The following is a 20,452-nucleotide window of genomic DNA, read 5'->3' as shown; positions in this document are numbered from 1 at the left end:
AGGATTTTTTCACCAAAACATTTGCTCTCCTTATTATTTAATTTGGCATGAACGTATATGACGTACAATCGAAACCTCCCGTGTCTCCTTATAATAATAATAAATTAAACAAAAATGGTAATATGTCTTGTTTCTCCTGGGTAGCCTCTTCAGTATTGATACTGATCAGGGACCTGCAATCATTAAATTATTGAAAATTAATATTTGCTTATTTTTGTCGTATTTGGGCTATGTTGTAAAGAAGGCATGAAAGCATTTCGGAATAGTTATGTGTTGCAATAAGCCATGTTTGCCTTCGGGTAAATATTCATCTCATTTACACTTTTTCGAGGAGTCCAAAATTGGTAAGGACATCATGCAATTGGATACCTTCAATCACAGAAAGTCTATATCGGCTTCAACCGTACTTCAGAACGAAGGGCAGATTTCTTGCAGGTTGATATGATTAACTTCAAGATCAATTGCATACCCGCATGTATTCTCTGAAAGGTTTCGGAAGGAAAGTAAATAGAGTGAGAGAGAGAGGGAGAGAGAGAGTCATTCCCGATTCATTAAAAGCATGGAGACCATTCACAGTGTGATGATAATCATTTTGTTTTCCCCGTGCTCCTAAGAAAGCATGTTCTATTACCAAATAATACAAATCTTGGTTTAATTTTACAAAGAATGTGAAAGAGACCGATGAAACAAACCAAAACAAATCATTGCATAACCCCCACATGGTCCAAAATAGATTCATTTTCCAGCCCGAAACGCGATAATTTTTGTGTTAGTGTTTACGGATGAGAATAATATGTTATTGTCTAAAACGTTTCCTTTTTTACGGTAGGTTTCAAAATGTTTGAATGTGGAATTAATGTACTCCTGGGATGAATTATTGTTTACACATAATCACTAATGCTTCGTGACCTTTTTAATTCATACTTGAATCTTTACTTCTAAGTTGTTAGATGTCTAGTAAGTTAGGGTATACTATGAAAAAGTAGCGAAATGGCAACTTGTTTTACTTCATCAATGCTCCTTCTAACCTTCTCGACTTGAAGCTAATCTTGATCTCTGGTATGAAAATCATATTTTGAGAGAAAATTGCCATGAGTTATTATGGATTGTTTATCCTGCAGAAGATTGGTTGTTTGAACCAGTTAAATAAAAATAAACGCACACGGCAAACTTATTAGGCATCACAAATCTTTGATAAAAACCACAACTCTTATTTGCACAATGTTAAACAACACATGATGTCGGGCCTATTTACCCGGTTTTGCTTATCTTGCTATGCTCATTACGCAGCCACTATACATTTTCTACAAAATTTGTTTAGAAAATGTAATTTATGTGTAACCTGGAAAATTAAGTGTGAGCTTTGTTGTGTTCGATGGGAATTTATTTTCTATATTTACCCGACTTTAAGTTTATCTTTAAACAAGGCGACCTGGCCAGTAAAACAAGTCGACATCCAACGTTTAAGATTCCGTAATGTACTAATACTTTAGTTTTTAAAGGGTGAGGCTACTTCAACATATAGATTTAGCTACCAGTACATTTCAAGGAAGGCGTTGGACGAAACTCAAGAATAGATCATATTCCAATGAAGCACCGTCTTACTGAGCAAGAAAGGGCGTTATGTAGGATATTAAGAGGAAACTAATAGAAGGTGCAACGAATTTTCTTTTTCATCTTTGAATTTCAAGTGATTTCATATTCAAAACTGACCTACTTATTGTTTTAAAATTATCGTATACGAAGATTATTAACCCAGCCATAACACTGTCTCTATCCATAACCCTTACTATAGCCCTCACCCTAATCAGAATCGTATATCTTACCATAACCCTAACCCTATAAAACACAACCCTATACCTAAACATTACCATAGCCTAAACCTTACCGTAACCCTTTCTCTAACCTAGTCCCTAACCATTACCATGTTTAAACATAACCTACCCCCTAATTTATCTTGAACGTTTTTGCGAATCGCCTTTTGTGAGACTCTATTAGCTGCCTATAAATTGTCAGGACATTTGTTTTACTCACTTTTATGAACTGATTCCAAAACACGAAGGAAGCTGTTTGAACTCAATATCCTCTATATTTTGTCGTTTCGGTAGGCCCACATTCTATTCTATGATTTTATTATATTAATCCAAAACTGGCCATATTTTTCACCAAAAATTCAAGGTTCAAAGCTGCTGTTCGTATGATATATTGATATGTATTGTTATCCAATCCGCAAGACATTCATATATCCAAGAGCATGACGATGAAAACAAGTCGGGTAAAAGTTATCTGATGATTTCAACATCATCAAAGATTCCTTTCGGTTTACTTTCGTTTTAATATTGTTTAACTTGTTGACGTTAGAAAATCCATATATCTTGGCCTACTTTTAGACAATGAATTAACATCAGGATGTGTTGCCGATCAACGAAGGTTTCGTGGTAAAGTGGTTCATTCACGTCACTCTTAATTCAAGGTTCGAGGCCTCGAATACCAAACCGGCGCTAGCATCCTTAGGCAATACATTAATCCACATTGGCCACTCTCCTACCAGGTGTAACTTGGTAAGTGACAATTGCTGTCACTGGTGAAATAATAATTGCAGGGCCCTACACACAAAACATTAATGCTGATGAGGTATCTCTGGGTGATGAAAAGTTATTGTCACCATCATTATTATCAATAGTATTATTAATAGTAGATTCTATAAAGATATCGAAAACACGACATCTAGCGGCTAGAGATTGGTCAATAGGTGGGGGTACAAACAGTGGTGTCGCAATGAAACCAATGACGTATCTACGTAGTCACATAAAACATGCGCCGCCTTATTTATTAAGTGGCTAAGAGAGGAACAGAGGGAGAGAGAGACACAGGGAGAGAGAAGGAAAGGGAGAGGAAAACAGAATAGAAAATCAAAGGAAACCCTCCCATTAACAACTCCCCCCCCCCCCCCCCCCCGCACACAATGATTTTTTTCTCCTTTTTTTTCTCCATGGTTGGAGTCGTGCGACGCCACTCTTCAAACTATCATTAATTTGATAAATAAAGTTGGGTCTTGGAGCCATAGGAATGATAAGAAATTCGGCCGAGTCTTGGTAAAGATACTGGCAGGGTACACATAAATATGTATATGGGATTACAAAAACCTGTGTTTAAGAATCGGGCCTCATTATTAAGCTTTTACTTATCATATTTAGAATATTAAGGCATTTTAAAAGCAATATTCTTCAGGAAACATTCTTCTCTGATGTTCTTCCACACTTGCAAACCAACAATGATAACGCTCACAAACTTGTTTTGCCTCTCCCTAGAACACGAATTGCTCTTTAAAGCAATCATTTGCCAAGCAATATATCACTCAATCAACTAATCAAGTAACCAACCAACCAATCAACCAATAGGTCAAACAATCAACCAACTAACTAATCCAGCAATTAATACATTATTCAATTAATCGATCAATCATTCATTCATTCAACTAATCAACCGATTAATCAACCAACCGTCTCACAAGCAAACCAATGACCAAACATGCCAACCGACGAACCAACCAAGCTCACCAATCCATTAATCAACAAACCAATAAGCCTACCAATCAATCAGTAAATCAACCAATAATTAACAATCCAATCATCAGGCAAACAATTAAGCAATTGATCAGATTATAAATAAGACCAACCGACCAGCCAAACATTTAACTTTTTAACCGAACAACCACTAAGCCAAAAAATTAGTTAATTTCAGAATAAATGGAAAAACCGATCAACTGATCTTTACACGTAAACAATAAATAATTCAATAAATTAAAGAGAGCACTATTTATCCTATTAATACATAAGAAAACCTGCTATAAAATCAGTCCCGATACAATGATAGTTTAATAAGCTCAATGTTTTTTTAACAATGACTTTATATATTATAGAATTGATACACAGAGTTCTACCAGCACTACAAACATCAAGCTGTTAATTCAAGAATAATACATGAATTAGAAAACGACTGAGAAGATAATACAAGCCCTTTAAATCCTTGTCAAGGGGAGAAATTATTGCTGAAGGATGATACTTAGTTTACCTTAAATCATTATAGGGTACATGTACACATACACCAAATTGAAATATGTAATTATATTGTTGTCTAGGCCAATAGGGTCGATGTGAAAGCAGTTTTTAAACTGATAATGCTACCCTTCAGTTATAGAACTACAAATAAAAGAGATCAGTACGTAAATATATACATAATAGAGAGATATACTTAGGTTTGCTATTTCCTTTCGTACAGTGCTGAATGCCTAGGCAGAGTAAAACAAATTGAATAAGACAGACTAATGGAACATGGTTGCTACTCCAAGTTTCATGCCTTGCAAGCGATCATCAGGCAACTGATAGCATTCTTAAAAGTACATGATTACTCTACAACCTTAGTACAAATTCGCTCAAAAAAACAACACTTAACTAATACAATAAGAATAGACCAGTTCGTAGTTAGCACATGGTTCAGAAAACTCAAAAATCCACAGATCTTTTAAACTTAGATAAATCCCATTTTTGGAATAATCCAGCTGAAGTCATGAAGGTGAGTCTTTGTTTACCCTCTTCGAAGGATTACCTACACCTGTGTTCAATAGAATGTATCAAACGTGCCTGGATGAATACTGATTACATAGCTTTCGTGAACATGTATCTAGTAAAAGTCTCAGTGGGTTTTGGATAAAATAATACTAGATGTACGGAAAAGGGAAGAAGTGTATACCAATAACATAATTGCTTAAATACGGTGCAATGAAGACAACCATGCTAGAATTGAGGAAGTGGAATATCTAAATTTGCCTGGTTCAGTCTTATATTTCTTTTAATGCTCAGTAAGCTCAGTAAAGCTGATTACGGTAGAGAACGAGACAAATTGTAAAGTTGCAAAGCCTTAATGGATTGTTATATTAACCTGTTAAAGAGCAGACGGCTCCTGCATCTTCATAATGACCACAGTTTTGAGTTCCAAACGCTGGATGCGGACAATCAGCTAAGTCGGTCTCTTCTCCTGAGCACATCACATCATCAAGCCAGATAGTACCCGAACCTTGCCCGAACCGAGCATAGCCCGGTGCCTCGAACGCCCCACCAAAGCCCAGCATTCTGCAGACAACGCCGGCATCATCCAGACCCCAATAGTCATCACAGACAGTACCCCATTGTCCACCGTACAGAATTTCAACTCGTCCTTCGTTGTCAGAGCTGCCATCAACCAAACGTACGGTGGGCGCCGACGTTCCTGTTGATGTTTCAAATTATTTCACCAGAATGGCAAAGAGGGGTATTTTTTTAGGACGTTGTTGACTTTTTAGTGCAAGATAATATTGTTCCTTCAAGAAAGAGGATGAAACATTAATTAATAAAACAGGTTCTGGAGATGTGTTGTTGTTGTTGTTTTGTTTTGTTTTGTTTTTTTTTTTTTTTTTTTTTTTTTGGGGGGGGGGGGTCGGGCTCGACGAATTGCATTTTCATTAAAGAAGCCGACTTATTCTTGAAACGAACATGAAGTTTTAATTAAAATATATTTTGATCAAATCCGGTGCATTTACAAAATGGCAATGATGAAAATAGTGCTAGAATTAAGGAAGTGGATTATGTGCATTTGCGTGGTTCAGTTTTAGATAATATTTTTGTAATGCTTAGTATGCAAAGTAAGCTAATTTCGTCAGATGCCAAGACATATCGTTAAGTAGTAAAAGCCTTGATGGATTGTAGTATTTACCTGTAAAAGAGCAGACGGCCCCTGCATCTTCATAATGACCACAGTTGTTAGTTCCAAACGCCTGATGCGGACAGTCAGCTAAGTCGGTCTCTTCCCCCGAGCACATCACATCATCAAGCCAGATAGGACCCGAACCTTGGCCGAACCGAGCTGAGCCTGGTGCCTCGGATGCCCCATCGTAGCCCATCATCCTGCAGGCAACGCCGGCATCCTCTGGACCCCAGTAGTCGTCACAGACAGTTCCCCATCGTCCATCGTACAGGACTTCAACTCTTCCCTCGTTGATAGAACTTCCACCAATCAATCGAACAGAGGGCATCGCCGTATCTGTTGATGTAGCAAATTATTTCACCAGATTGACAGAGAGAAACATTTGTTAGGATTTGTTTGGACATTTAGTGCAAGATAACACCGTTTCCTCCAGAAAGATAATAAAACGGTAATTAATGTTTCAGGCTTTGGACGAAAATAGCGTTGTGGTTCATGGTGGTTGGTCTAGATCAATGGAATTACAATAAATTGTGTACTAATAACCGAATAGGTCTCAGGTCTCACCCCAAAAAATGCGCGATAAATGGTTTCGTAAAAGATTTGGATACGTGCTTTATATTTTATGCTTCCACGTAAAAACGTATATTGCTTATAGAGAAGAAGTTGTTGCGGATTCATTTCAATCGACCTCTACTCGGCCGTCGGTCTTGGTGCTGCCTTCGAAGAACCGTATATCATTGATGGTACAGAATGGCGAAGATTTCGGCGTTGTTCGATCTGATTACAGAAGGTCGCATGCAATACTGTTAGATTTGGCAAGTTCAGTACGGTAATAATTTCGCCAAAATACGTCTTCTTTGGTACGCATTGCACCGCAATGGTTTCAAGAAAAGGTCAATGCTCCAGAGATATCTGCTGCAGCATAAACTCAAGATTCTATACCGCGAATATTTTAACAACAGGCATGCTCGATAGGCTTTTCACTCAAACTCTGATGACTTGAATCCGATGGATGGGGAAATATTATCTGTAAATCGCTTTGAGCCGGAAGCGCGATATAAATCAAGATTATTGTCATTATCCCTATTATTTTATTACTATCATTATTACTATTATCATAATCATTACCTATGGTATAACAAATGACTCCTGCATCTTCAGTGTGGCCACAGTTGTGTTGTCCAAAAGGTTGGTGTGAACAATCAGTCAGAGTGGCTTCGTCCCCTGTGCACAGGACATCATCCAGAAGAATAGGACCCGAACCTTCTCCAAATTGGGCGTAGCGAGGAGCGCCAGACGCCCCATCGAATCCAAGCATTATACAGACTACCGTGGCATCGTCCAAATCCCATGAGTCATCGCAGATGGTTCCCCATTCGCCATCGTGTTCAATCTCTACCCTTCCTTCAAAATCGCTATCTCCACCAACCAAGCGTATGTCAGTGATGGATTGTTCTAAACATGAGACAGGAAAGTAAATTGTTGAAGGTTATGTTTTCTTTTGTAAATAAACAATATTCGTAAATTTTCCCTTTTTTAAAATATGTGTCATTATTTTCATTTTTTACCCTCTCCTTATTTTTCGTAAAGGCTACTGCTTCGAAATCAACGTGCAAATTGAAAGCATGGGGCTTTAGGATATGATCAAATTAAATTTCGAGGGAGGGCTTTCTTTTAGGAGCAGATTTCGAGCACTTCTAATTCTACGCTTTTCAACGAGAAAAAAATATCATAGTTTATACAATAAAAGAGGTCAAAACTTTAGCAAGCAAAGGGCACATAAGTATTATCCACATATGAAATGAGGTTCTAGGGGGTAGTTGTCCTCTGAGGTAGTTGTCCTAGGGGGTAGTCGTCTGGGGGGTAGTGGTCCGGGGGAAGTTGTCCCGGGGGATAGTTTTCCTAGAGGGTAGTTACCCTAGGGGGTAGTTGTCCTAGGGGGTAGTTGACTGGAGGTGGTTCTCCGGGGGTGGATGCCCAGAGGGTAGGTGTCCGGATACGCTCAAATTAACTAATGACTATATCACAAAGCTGGCTTCTTCCAATACATTGCCATTGCTGCAATCTTGCTAAGACTAAATACAAAAACCCCAGTGCTCTTTTACCCTCTTCGTGTAAGTGAATTTTGACTACATGACTTTATTGCAATACTTCATTAAATCTTTCCCCAATTCAAATGAGGAGCCATTTTAATAGTCTTTATTCTTTTCGGGGGCTTGTGTTGGTAGAGCTTGGTAGAGCTTGTGTTGGTAGACCTACATCATATATATTTTAAAAAAGGAGAGAAAAAAGAAGAACAAATGATTTTGCATAGCCCTCTCACAAAACTGGTTTCACAGCACTTTACTTGTTATAAAGGTCGGGAAAATCAGGAATGTCTTCATATGATTTTTAAGGCTGTCTAGTGTGGGTGCTGTACAAATGTTCAGGGGCAGCTGATTCCAGAGGCGTGGTGCATAATAATGTAAACATATTGTCCTTTATCACTGTGGATCTTTTCATACATCTGTTTCACTCCGATCCCCAACACCATTTGCTTTTCTGTAGAAATCATTAGGTTATATAAAGGATTATCACGCCTTCAAGCTCAGCTTATGTGGCTATCCTTCTTTATGATAATCTTTTATTAGTATTACGATGTTAGTTTTTAACGTTCATGATGTATATATTATAAGATTTGTTTATGATCATGATGCATTTTGTAATTAGTTTGCAATTTTTAAAAACGAGCATGAAGAACGGAAAAAACCTCAAAGTCATTCTTGGCGTGCATTACGTAGGGGATATCTTGGTGAAGAGAATTAAGTGTGGCGACATTGTGGACTACACTTCCCCCTCCTTCTTATTACCTTCTCCAACAGCACTAGTTGTTGCTTCAGGTTGTGGGTAACCATTAGTTGTCGCAGAGGGCGGGGTACATCTGTCGGAGCTGTCACAGCTGCAGATACTGGCCTCAAAGTCCTCGAACGTCAGCCCAACTCCAGGTGGAACCAACGTATTCGGGTCAATTTGACGTGTGATGGTTGCGGTGATGGCTTCATCCGCACAGGTGTCTCCAGATGGAAGGAAACCAGCGAACGGAGGTCCGCATTCGCGAGCCTTCTGCATCACCGTAAGTGGACCTATGATTACATTTGAACCAAGAATGAATGACAAAAATGTATAAGTTGCGGCTCAGCTCTATATCGATGGCCGCTATTCGCGCCCAGATTAAAACTAAGGGATACATAATGCATTGTGACATTTACATAGTGAGTTTACAACACCGTTATTTTCTAGGGGGTCCAGTAGCCGGTGTAAGTAATTGGCCGGTAAGACAGTTTTAACTCTTCAATTCAGGTTAAAAACAGGAATTATCAGAGTGATTTTTTAGTCGTAATTTATAAAAAAATAACTCAATATCAAGTCTTAAAATATGTTCGTTAATGTTAGTGATTAATAAATATGCGGCCGAATTGTTGGTAACAACAATTCGTCCCTATTTTCACGGAGTGACGATAGTGAATGAAAATCGCATACGAATTGCGTGCAGATTTTCCTCACTACCATCACTTCGTGAAAAGAGGAACGAATTGTTCAATTGAGAAGAAAAGGTTGTTTATTAATGGTAATTTAATTATTTCCATGTTCACCTACCCCCCCCCCCCTTCGGGAATCAGGATCAAGCATTAGGGAGGGGGGGACGAACAAGAAATGTTCTTACCAGCGTCACGACTAAAGTGCGTTATTATTGTCATCGTCATACAGCTAGTGACGCCTTCATCACACACTATCTCAACAGGGTTCGAACAAGGTATTTGACTGGGGTCCACGGGTAATGGGAAGGTTGGGTCTCGAGAAGTTACCTCGGAGCATTTCGTACAGGTAATAGCAGATCCTGCATTTGGGATAAATATACCAAGTATTAGCATGCTTTTTTCTTCTTCTTCTTCTTCTTCTTCTTCTTCTGCGTCTTCTTCTTCTACTACTTCTTCTTCTTCTACTTCTTCTTCTTCATCTGTATACTCTTCATCTCCTTTACCACTGCTTCTTTTAATGCTACTTTCTTCTTCCCATTCTACTTCTTAATTTTCTTCTCCCCTTTTTCCTCCTCTGTTTCATCTTCTACTTCTGTTATTATTCTTTGTCTTTTACTACGAATGACACTACTACTAAATTTATTGGTAGTAGTACCATTTCTTCTCCTCTTCCTTCTCCTCCACATCCTTGCCCCTAATAATGTTCGTCTTCTTTGTTATAAATTTCTTCATCGTTAGGGTTTTTTTAGCGATTGGAAAAAATTCCTAAATATTGCAAAGTCTCAACTAGACCGAAGTTCCATATTTCGAAAGTGGTCGTTTAGTGCATATACAATAAAATGTTACGTATACATACAAATACTAACAATTATACTCATTACAAATATTGGTTAATACAGGGCAAAGGTTTAAAATAGGGGAGTATAAGTGTTGTATAAGTGTTGTGGTCAAGTGGATTAGGTCTTCAGACTGTGAACTGTAAGGTCCGGGGCTCGAATCTCTGTAGCAGTACTTTCATTTGGCAGTACATTAATCTTCATTCGCCGCAATCCACCAATTTGTGAAGCGAATGGGCACCTGGCAGGAATTGGTTACTTTAAATCCTCTAGCGCTGTAACGAAAGCCGTGCTAAAACCCAGGTTATACTGTCTAATGGAGCACCAGCATTTACATTGTACCAGAAATGAGCATTAAACCAGCTTCTACGATAAATATATTAAAAGTTCCTGATGATTAAGGTTAAAAGGCTTTTATAACAGTAAAAAGAACTACCGAGGTGATATGATCTGAAAAGTAAAATATGTTAGTATTTCATTGTAAGTATAAAACGATAATGATGTATGAATTACAGTTTGTTTATCATTACCATTTAACTTGTAATTAGTTTGTAACTCTGGAAAAAGACCGTGAAGAAAAAAGAAGGGAACAAAATAATACCTCCTCCGAACCAAATATGACGTGACCCAGTCTGATCGCACTGGGCGTATAAATTCAGGGATCATGTCATCCTTGGCCAGCGACAAGTAGGGAATATCTTGGTGGAGAGTTTTAAGAATAAAAAGGCGACATTCTGGACTACACTTCTTCTTCCTTTGTATTACCTTGTGGTTGTGGGTTACCAATGGTTGCCGCAGAGGGCGGGGTACATCTGTCGGAGCTGTCACAGACGCAGATACTGGTCTCAAGGTCCTCGAACGATAGCCCTAATCCAGGTGGAAACAACGTATTCGGATCAAATTGACTGGCGATGACATCGGTGATGGCTTCTTCCGCGCAGGTGTCTCCAGATGGAAGGAAACCAGCTAACGGAGGTGCGCAGTCGCGAGCCATCTGCATCACCGTAAGTGGACCTATGGTTACAGTTGAACCAAGAATGAAGGACATAAATGAATAAGTTGCGGCTCAGCTCTATGTCGAAGACTAAGACTAAGACTAAGGGATAAGGGATACATAATGCATTGGCTCTGTAAGGCATGTGGGTTTACGACACATTAATTTCCTGCGGAAGGGGGGGGGGGGGGGGCTCAGTAGCCGTTGTAAGTAAATGGTAGGTACGACAGGTTAAACTCTTTGATTCAGGTTAAAAACAGGAATGATCAAAGTGATTTGTTAGTAGTAATTCGTTAACAAACTTAATATCAAGTCTTATAAAATGTTCGTTAATGTGAGTCACTATTAATCATTTGACCGAATTGTCGGTAACAAACTTGTTGAATTGAGAAGAAGGGTATTTGTGAATGGTAATTTAATTATTTCCTTGTTTTCTTACCCTCTTCGGGACTCAAGATCAAGCATAAGGGGCACGAACAAGAAATGTTGATTGAGAGGATACATCCATTTTCATTAAACGGTGTAACAACCCTGACACACGAGGAGGCACACGTAGGACTGCGTCAGTGACGCAGTGACGCAGTCTTTGACGCACCAAGTAAAAGATACACCGTACATTCATTGATTCAAACCTGATCTGTGCAGACAATTTGCTAGGAAATTACTGACGTACGAGCTAAGGACTTTCACAGAATATATTATATATGATAATGACGCAATCGAAAAAACGCCTTGTGTGCAACGGGCATTATGTTCTTACCAGCGTCACGACTAAAGTGCATCGTCATCGTCATCGTCATACAACTAGTGACGCCTACATCACACGCCATCTCACCAGGGTTCGAACAAGGTATTTGAGTGGGGTCCACGGGCAATGGGAAGGTTGGGTCTCGAGAAGTTACCTCGGAGCATTTCGTACAGGTAATAGCAGATCCTGCATTTGGGATAAACATACCAAGTACAAGCATACTTTTTTTTTTCCTTCTTCTTCTTCTTCTTCTTCTTCTTCTTCTTCTTCTTCTTCTTCTTCTTCTGCTTCTTCTTCTTCTTCTACTTCTTCTTCTTCTACTCCTTCTTCTTCATATTTATACTCTTCTTCTCCTTTACCACTGCTTCTTTTAATGCTACTTTCTTCTTCCCATTCTACTTCTTAATTTTCTTCTCCCCTTTTTCCTCCTCTGTTTCATCTTCTACTTCTGTTATTATTCTTTGTCTTCTACTACGAATGACACTACTATTCTATTTCGACTACTACTACTACTATTACTACTACTACTAAATTTATTGGTAGTAGTACTATTTCTTCTCCTCTTCCTTCTCCTCCACATCCTTGCCCCTAATAATGTTCGTCTTCTTTGTTATAAATTTCTTCATCGTTATGGTTTTTTTAGCGATTGGAAGAAATTCCTAAATATTGCAAAGTCTCAACTAGACCGAAGTTCCATATTTCGAAAGTGGTCGTTTAGTGCATATACAATAAAATGTTAGGTATACATACAAATACTAAAAATTATACTCATCACAAATATTGGTTAATACAGGGCAAAGGTATTAAATAGGGGAGTATAAGTGTTGTATTAGTGTTGTGGTCAAGCGGATTAGGTCTTCAGACTGTGAACTGTAAGGTCCGGGGCTCGAATCTCTGTAGCAGTACTTTCATTTGGCAGTACATTAATCTTCATTCACCGCAATCCACCAATTTGTGAAGCGAATGGGCACCTGGCAGGAATTGGTTACTTTAAATCCTCTAGCGCTGTAAAGACAGACGTGCTAAAAACCCAGGTTATACTAATGGAGCACTAGGATTTACATTGTGCCAGAAATGAGCAATAAACCAGATTCTACTATAAATATTTTTAAAGTACCTGATGATCAAGGTTAAAAGGCTTTATTACAGTAAAAAGAACTACCGAGGTGATATGATCTAAAAAGTAAAATATGTTAGTATTTCATTGTAAGTATATAACGATAATGATGTATGAATTACAGTTTGTTTATCATCACGATTTACCTTGTAATTAGTTTGTAACTCTGAAAAAAGACCGTGAAGAAAAAAGAAGGGAATAAAATAATACCTCCTCCGAACCAAATATGACGTGACCCAGCCTGATCGCACTGGGCGTATAAATTCAGGGATCATGTCATCCTTGGCTAGCGACAAGTAGGGAATATCTTGGTGGAGAGTTTTAAGAATAAAAAAGGCGACATTCTGGACTACACTTCTCCTTCCTTTGTATTACCTTGTGGTTGTGGGTTACCAATGGTTGCCGCAGAGGGCGGGGTACATCTGTCGGAGCTGTCACAGCTGCAGATACTGGCCTCAAAGTCCTCGAACGTCAGTCCAGATCCAGCTGGAACCGTCGTATTCGGGTCAATATGACTTGTCATGGCTGCGGTGATGGCTTCTCCCGCGCAGGTGTCTCCAGATGGAAGGAAACCAGCGAAAGGAGGTCCGCATTCGCGAGCCTTCTGCATCACCGTAAGTGGACCTACGGTTACATTTGAACCAAGAATGAATGGCAAAAATGAATAGGTTGCGACTCAGCTCTATATCGATGGCCCCTATTCGCGACCAGATTTAGACTTAGGGATACATAATGCATTATGACCTTTACATAGTGAGTTTACGACACAGTTATTTTCCTGGGGGGGGGGGTCCAGTAGCTGGTAAGTAATTAATTGGCCGGTAAGACAGTTTTACCTCTTTAATTCAGGTTAAAAACAGGAATTGTCAGAGTGATTTTTTAGTGGTAATTCATAAAATAACTCAATATCAAGTCTTGAAATATGTTCGTTAATGTTAGTCATTAATAAATATGTGGCCGAATTGTCGGTAACAAACAATTGTTCAATTAAGAAGAATTTATTAATGGTAATTTAATTAGTTCCATGTTCTCCTACCCCCTTCGGGACTCAAGATCAAGCATTGGGGGGGGGGGACAAGAAATGTTCTTACCAGCGTCACGACTATAGTGCGTTATTATTGTCGTGGTCATACAGCTAGTGACGCCTCCATCACACACCATCTCACCAGGGTTCGAACAAGGTATTAGACTGGGGTCCGCGGGCAGTGGGAAGGTTGGGTCGCGAGAAGTTAACTCGAAGCATTTTGTACAGGTAATGGCATATCCTGCATATGGGAGAAACATACCAAGTATGAGCATACTAAGAAGATAGAAAAGTACAGGATTATTTTTGTTTTCTTCTTCTTCTTCCTATTCTACTTCTTCATTTTCTTTTCCTCTTTGTCCTCTCCTCCTACTTTTTTGTTCTACTTCTAATTTTTGCTATTTTTCTCATCATTATTATTCTATACTATTACTACTTCTATAACTGCTACAACAACAACTTGTAGTACTACTACTATTTATTCTTCTTTTATTCTCTTTTTCCTTTTTTCCTATTCTTATTTGTCTTCTTTTTCTTCCTCGTCTTCATCTGTATGACTTTCCTTAACGGTTGAAAGAAATTCTAAATATTTTTAAGGCTCAAATTGACCGAAGTACGATATTTATAAAGTGGCCGTTTAGTTCATACAATGAAATGTTAAGTTTTCATTTTCTTTTCCTCTTTGTTCTCTCCTACTTTTTGTTCTGCTTCTAATTGTTGCTATTTTTCTTCTTATTATTATTCTATATTATACCCTGCATCAAAAATTTGTTGGATTTTGATTGGTTGAGAGCTCGTCACATGACCAAAAATATTTGACCTATTTTTAGAAAGTACTATATGAGAGTACTATTTTGGTTTACTATTTGGGAGTTGAAAAAAAAAATTGAATTGAATCAATTTTTTTTCTTCAAATCTTAATTAAATGAAAATAAAAAAATTTAAATCTTTTTAGATAAAACTTGACATTTTTTGTAAAAGTTTTCCCAAAAATGTTTTTTTTTTTTTTTAAATAAATTTTTGATGCAGGATATAAAACAAATTTACCATGCCTTCTATTCGAGGTACTGGTTAAACTATGGGCCTCGGTGACTCCAAAAGTACAATTTGCTTCTGGCTGCGCCCCTCAGCAAATAGTACTATTGGAGTCACCTCTTGCGCATAGGTTTAACCAGAACCTCTCAAGGCAGTGTATATTTGTATACTATTACTACTTCTATAACTGCTACAACAACAAGTAGTACTACTACTATTTATTCTCCTTTTTATTCTCTTTTTCCTTGTTTCCTAGTCTTGTTTGTCTTTTTTTTCTTCCTCGTCTTCATCTGTATGATTTTCCTTAACGGTTGAAAGAAATTCCAAATATCTTTAAGGCTCAAATTGACCGAAGTACGATATTTATAAAGTGGTCGTTTAGTTCATACAATGAAATGTTAAGTATACATACACATATTAAAACTAAAATAATACTCATTAAAAATGTTGGATCATAGAGAGCAATGGAGCATAGATATAAAGTCAGTGTGTATAGGTATTGTAGACGCTTTTTTGGTTCAGTAGAAATTCAGCTCGTAATGTAATTTATTATCGAAGAACAATACCTATATTCAGAAGAAAGTAGTTACATATTAATATTTTCAGGCCGATAGAGTGATAGATAGGAACATGAAATGTCGACTGTGCTGCAGTTTCTTATGACTCAAATATACATTGACTGTTTGTATTTTATTGCTCCAAAGAGCAACATCATTATGTTCAAACCGGCATATATTATCTGTCTTGAATTTCTATAAACAAAGGGTACAATAGACAAAATAATGGGCGACTCAGGGGACAGGGTATAATGATTTAGCTTCATTAAGAAATCATATTTCTTTCCTTAATTAAAAAAAAAATTGCAGTTACTAGTGACTTTTACATATGCTTTTCATATCATTCTATAATTTATAATATATCAAGTGCCATAACAGATGATTATTTAGTTAATAAATTAACTCACTTATTGTGCAATTTCTACTTCTAGACTGTTACACCTCTGCCTCCGTATCGCTGTTTCTTTTCACTTTTGTTTTGCATCGTCTCCCCCTTCTATTTCTCTCTCTCTCTCTCTCTCTCTTTCTATCTCTCTCTGTATCGCGTTGTATCCTTCATATTATTGAATAACTTTGATATAATTATAGATTTGTAAGATATTTCCTTTCGAGAATTTACAAATTCAGTCTTTGGACTATTTTTAAGAAATACCATTTCGATACATTACAATACAGTAAATCATTCATGTTATTGGTAAGTCTATGTCGTATAAAGGTTTCATTTCTTCAGACACATTTCAAATCACTTGTAGCTACATTGATAAACACTGTCATCGATAACACAAGCTTTCCGTTATTAAAGACCAATTTTGATTCATATTTTGGATAATTATGTAAGATTACGAGATTTGTTTATTTACCATTTTCAAACATTCATGTATATGTACCCACAAAGTAGTCCATTTCATATCACTAGTACACTGACAGAGGCAAAGTAGCAAAGTGGTAGAGCAATGGACTCCTAGGTGGGATGTCCCGGGTTATGAAACAAGTTGATGCACTAATGCCCTTTGGTTTAATAGACATTAATCCTCATTACGAAGTCCCTCGGAGAGGACTTAAGCCGTCGTTCCCCTTGTTACTTACTTATAATCATACACATGCTTTGGTAGCAGTCTGGTTAAACCAGCCAGCCATCCAACCAATTATCATCCGCACACTTCAGATGGAATTAACGTGTTTCAAAAATCTGAGAAAAAAACATTTCAACACTGTATATTATGTTACTGTGAAATTGTTGATGTTATGATCTTAAGGAACATTGTAATGTACTGATCAGCTGTGGGCTTGTTAGAATGGTAAAGTAAAGATGAGAAAGATACAGTTGTAAGTATTTGTCTACCATTAGGCCTATCATTAAGCATGTATTTAATTGTTACCGTGAAATTTTCTTATATATATATATATATTTTAAATACTAATGTTCGTTTTGTCCTTTTTTTTCTTCATCTTCCCTTCTAATACTTTTAGTTCTTCGTTTTCTTTCTGGTCCCAATGGAAGACCAGCTGCACTATACAAGTGCAACCAAAAATTGGCTATCCTGTCGTCTGTTTATCTGTTTTTGACTATTTCGTTGTAAATTCTTTCATTCTCTATACAATTTTCTTCAATTTAATGCCACGTAAGGTTTCTTAATATGTAAACTGTATATCATGTATAATGATCTATGTTTAAGAATGTGGTTATTTTGTGTTATTTTTGTATTATTTGTTTTATGTGACGGAAATTAAAACAAACAAACTAAGTAAACTGAGCATCTCAAACTTACCAGAGGCTACGTAAGCCATCAGGATGGAAAGCAACAGGAGGATCTTCATATCCTTCTGATATGATCAGTTTCGCCTTCAAAGTCTGGATTTGGAACCCCTCGTCCAAAAAAATCTTGTACACTTTCGGATATCTCTTTCAGTTGGTGAACGGCGCGAAGTGAGTGACGCGATTCGAAGGTGCGGTGGTATATAACAACTTTAATTCGCTGCGCATGATAGTGATAACTTGCATAGATTTTCCTACATACGAAATTGAAACCCAAATCGAAACCCCGCCCCAAAACAGTGACGTAGTTACGGGGGACACCAGGGCACTCAGCCCCCCCCCCCCCCCCCATATAGAAAAACGAGGGGGGAAATTGAAGAAAAAGAGCCCCCTCAATGGCTGGACTCGCGTTCGCCACTTAACTTTTACATGGCATCATCTTATTGGAGGATAATGTCGAACCAATCAAAACCCTCTAGCTTTCCAGGTAGAGCCCCCTCAATGGCTGGACTCGCGTAACGCCACTTAAATTTTACATGGCATCATCTTATTGGACGATAATGTCGAACCAATTAAAACCCTCTAGCTTTCCAGATAGTTTTGCAGTTACAAACCCGTGTCGGTCGTTGTGATTAACAGTCCCAGTGTCTCTGGCAGATTTAGGCACCGTTCAAGACTTTGTGGAAGTGTACTAAGTGCCAGATAAGAGTCTGTCCCTACAGATGACCCTGAAAGTCCCGCCGCGCCCCGCGAAGGTCAGGAAGAAACTTGTAGCTGGGCCTATCGATGACAGTCGGGGGCGTGCAAGCAAGATTGCGCTTGTCTTGGTAAACATGATTTGTTGAAGATTATTAAGAAATAAGACAATTTTTTGATAAAACATGACCTAGTTGTTGGGATTTTTTCGCCAACACAGTTTCTCTTCTTACTTTAGAATTTTGTATGGACGTTGGTTAAATATTTTATAAAAATATATATGCCGTAAAATGAAAACAAACCTCTCGTGTCTCCTTATAATAATAATACTAATAATGATAATATGTCTTGTTTACACATCAGTATTAATATCGTTCTTCCTGTGGGACCTGCAATCATAGAATTATTGAAATTAATATTTGCTTATATTTTCGTAGTTGGGCTGTGTTGTCAAGAAGGCATGAAAGCATTTCGAAATAGTTATGTGTGGCAATAAGCAGTTATTGCCTTCGGGTGTGTATACATCTCATTTACACTTTATCGAGGATACCAAAATTGGTAAGGACATCATGCAATTGGATCCCTTCAACCACCGAAAGTCTATATCACGTCTCTGCTTCAACCGAACTTCAGAATGAAGGTCAGATTAATTGCAGGTTGACATGATTAATAACAAGATCAAGTGCGTACCCGCATGTATCTTAAAACGTTTCGGAAGGAAAGTAAAGAGATAGAGAGAGAGTCCTTCCCGATTCATTACAAGCAGGGTGATCATTTACGGTGTGGTGGTTTAGGAGTGTCGTGGTTGAGTGGTTTAAGGCACTTGACTGGATATGCAAAGGTCAAGAGTTCGAATCCTGACACGGCACTGATATTCTTTGGCAAGATATTAACCTGCACTTGCTACTCTCCAACCAGGTGTTTAATGGGAACCCGGTAGGATGCGACCGTCATTGTTGGTCAAACAGTTTTTGAGCGTCAAGTAACGCCCGGCTGGAATGCTTCATAGGGAGTGGAAATTGTGGACACAGTTTGTGCGGGCAAGTATTGAATCCAATAACCGGGGTAATAGTATATCTGTTAAGCGCTGAAATACATTTGTATTAAGCACTATGTAAAAGAGGAATATTATTATTTTCCCCTTGTTCCTAAGAAAGCAAGTTCTATTCTCAAATAATAGTCATCACGATTTTATTGTACAAATCATGTAGAGGAGATCGACTAGACATACCAAACAAAACATTGCATTACACCACAGATGTTCCAAAATAAGTTTATTTCCTAAGCCCAAGACCCGATCCTTTTTGTGTTTTGTTTTAGTGTTTACGTATGAGGATAGCATATTCTTGTCGAAAGCTTGTATTTCTGTACGGTTGTTTTTTATTTTTTCTCCAAATATAAGGTATCTGAATGTGGAATTAGTGTGCTCCTGGGACGAGTTATAGCTTAGACAAAATTACTTATGCTTCGTGACCTTTTCGATTCACACTTTCCGTCTAAGTTATTACATGTCTAGTTTGTGAGGGCATACTACCAAAGTAGCGAGATGGCGACTTGTTTTACTTCATCAAGGCGCCTTCCAATCTTCTCGACTTGAAGCTAATATTGATCTCTGGTATGAAAATCATATTTTGAGAGAAAATTGCCATGAGTTATTATTGATTGTTTATCCTGCAGAAGATTGGTTGTTTGAACCAGTTAACTAAACAAAAACGCACGAAAACTTACTGGGCATCATCTTTGATAAAAACCACAACTCTTATTTGCACAAAGTGACCTGTGTTTAACAACACATGGTGTCGGGCCTATTTACCCGGTTTTGCTTATCTTGCTATGCTCATTACGCAGCCACTATACATTTTCTACAAAATTTGTTTAGAAAATGTAATTTATGTGTAACCTGGAAAATTAAGTGTAAGCTTTGTTGGGTTCGATGGGATTTGTTTTTCTTTATTTACCCGACTTTGAGTTTATCTTTAAACAAGGCGACCTGGCGAGTAAAACAAGTCGACATCCCACGTTTAAGATTCCGTAATGTACTAATACTTAAGTCGTTAAAGGGTGAGGCTACTTCAACATATAGATTTAGCTACCAGTACAAGGAAGGCGTTGGACGAAACTCAAGAATAGATCATATTTCAATGAAGCACCGTCTTACTGAGCAAGAAAGGGCGTTGTGTAGGATATTAAGAGGAAACTAATAGAAGGTGCAACGAATTTTCTTTTGCATCTTTGAATTTCAAGTGATTTCATATTAAAAACTGGCCTACTTATTGTTTTAAAATTATCGTATACGAAGATTATTAACCCCGCCATAACACTGTCTCTATCAATAACCCTTACTATAGCCCTCACCCTAATCATAATCGTATATCTTACCATAACCCTAACCCTATAAAACACAACCCTATACCTAAACATAACCATAG

The 20,452-nt window shown here is 37.8% G+C and overlaps 1 protein-coding gene across 1 annotated transcript; it reads right to left on the bottom strand.

Moving 5' to 3' along the window:
• Positions 1–3,859: 3,859 nt before the first annotated feature.
• LOC105441964 (soluble scavenger receptor cysteine-rich domain-containing protein SSC5D-like) lies at positions 3,860–17,622 on the bottom strand. The gene is made up of 10 exons (XM_030977924.1): positions 17,341–17,622; positions 14,047–14,220; positions 13,331–13,579; positions 11,851–12,024; positions 10,862–11,110; positions 9,446–9,619; positions 8,592–8,864; positions 6,871–7,197; positions 5,752–6,078; positions 3,860–5,268 (listed from the first exon to the last, which is right to left on the bottom strand). Exons 1-10 carry the CDS (start codon positions 17,387–17,389, stop codon positions 4,937–4,939), a joined length of 2,328 nt encoding a protein of 775 aa, XP_030833784.1. The 5' UTR covers positions 17,390–17,622; the 3' UTR covers positions 3,860–4,936.
• Positions 17,623–20,452: the final 2,830 nt, after the last annotated feature.

Source organism: Strongylocentrotus purpuratus, unplaced genomic scaffold, assembly GCF_000002235.5.
Source record: "Strongylocentrotus purpuratus isolate Spur 01 unplaced genomic scaffold, Spur_5.0 spur5_scaffold_1, whole genome shotgun sequence".
In the NCBI taxonomy this organism is placed as follows: Eukaryota; Metazoa; Echinodermata; class Echinoidea; order Camarodonta; family Strongylocentrotidae; genus Strongylocentrotus; species Strongylocentrotus purpuratus.
The sequence above is the reverse complement of the archived record's forward strand: the minus strand, read 5'-3'. Positions and strand labels throughout refer to the sequence as shown.

What these genes read in the sequence shown, in the direction of transcription:
- LOC105441964 (XM_030977924.1), bottom strand. Translation starts at nt 17,389, where the DNA reads ATGAAGATCCTCCTGTTGCTTTCCATCCTGATGGCTTACGTAGCCTCT. An exon ending in GATGGCTTACGTAGCCTCTG is followed by an intron (nt 14,221 to 17,340) that starts GTAAGTTTGAGA and finishes TCCCATATGCAG; the next exon opens with GATATGCCATTACCTGTACA. An exon ending in AACTAGTGCTGTTGGAGAAG is followed by an intron (nt 7,198 to 8,591) that starts GTAATAAGAAGG and finishes TCTCATGTTTAG; the next exon opens with AACAATCCATCACTGACATA.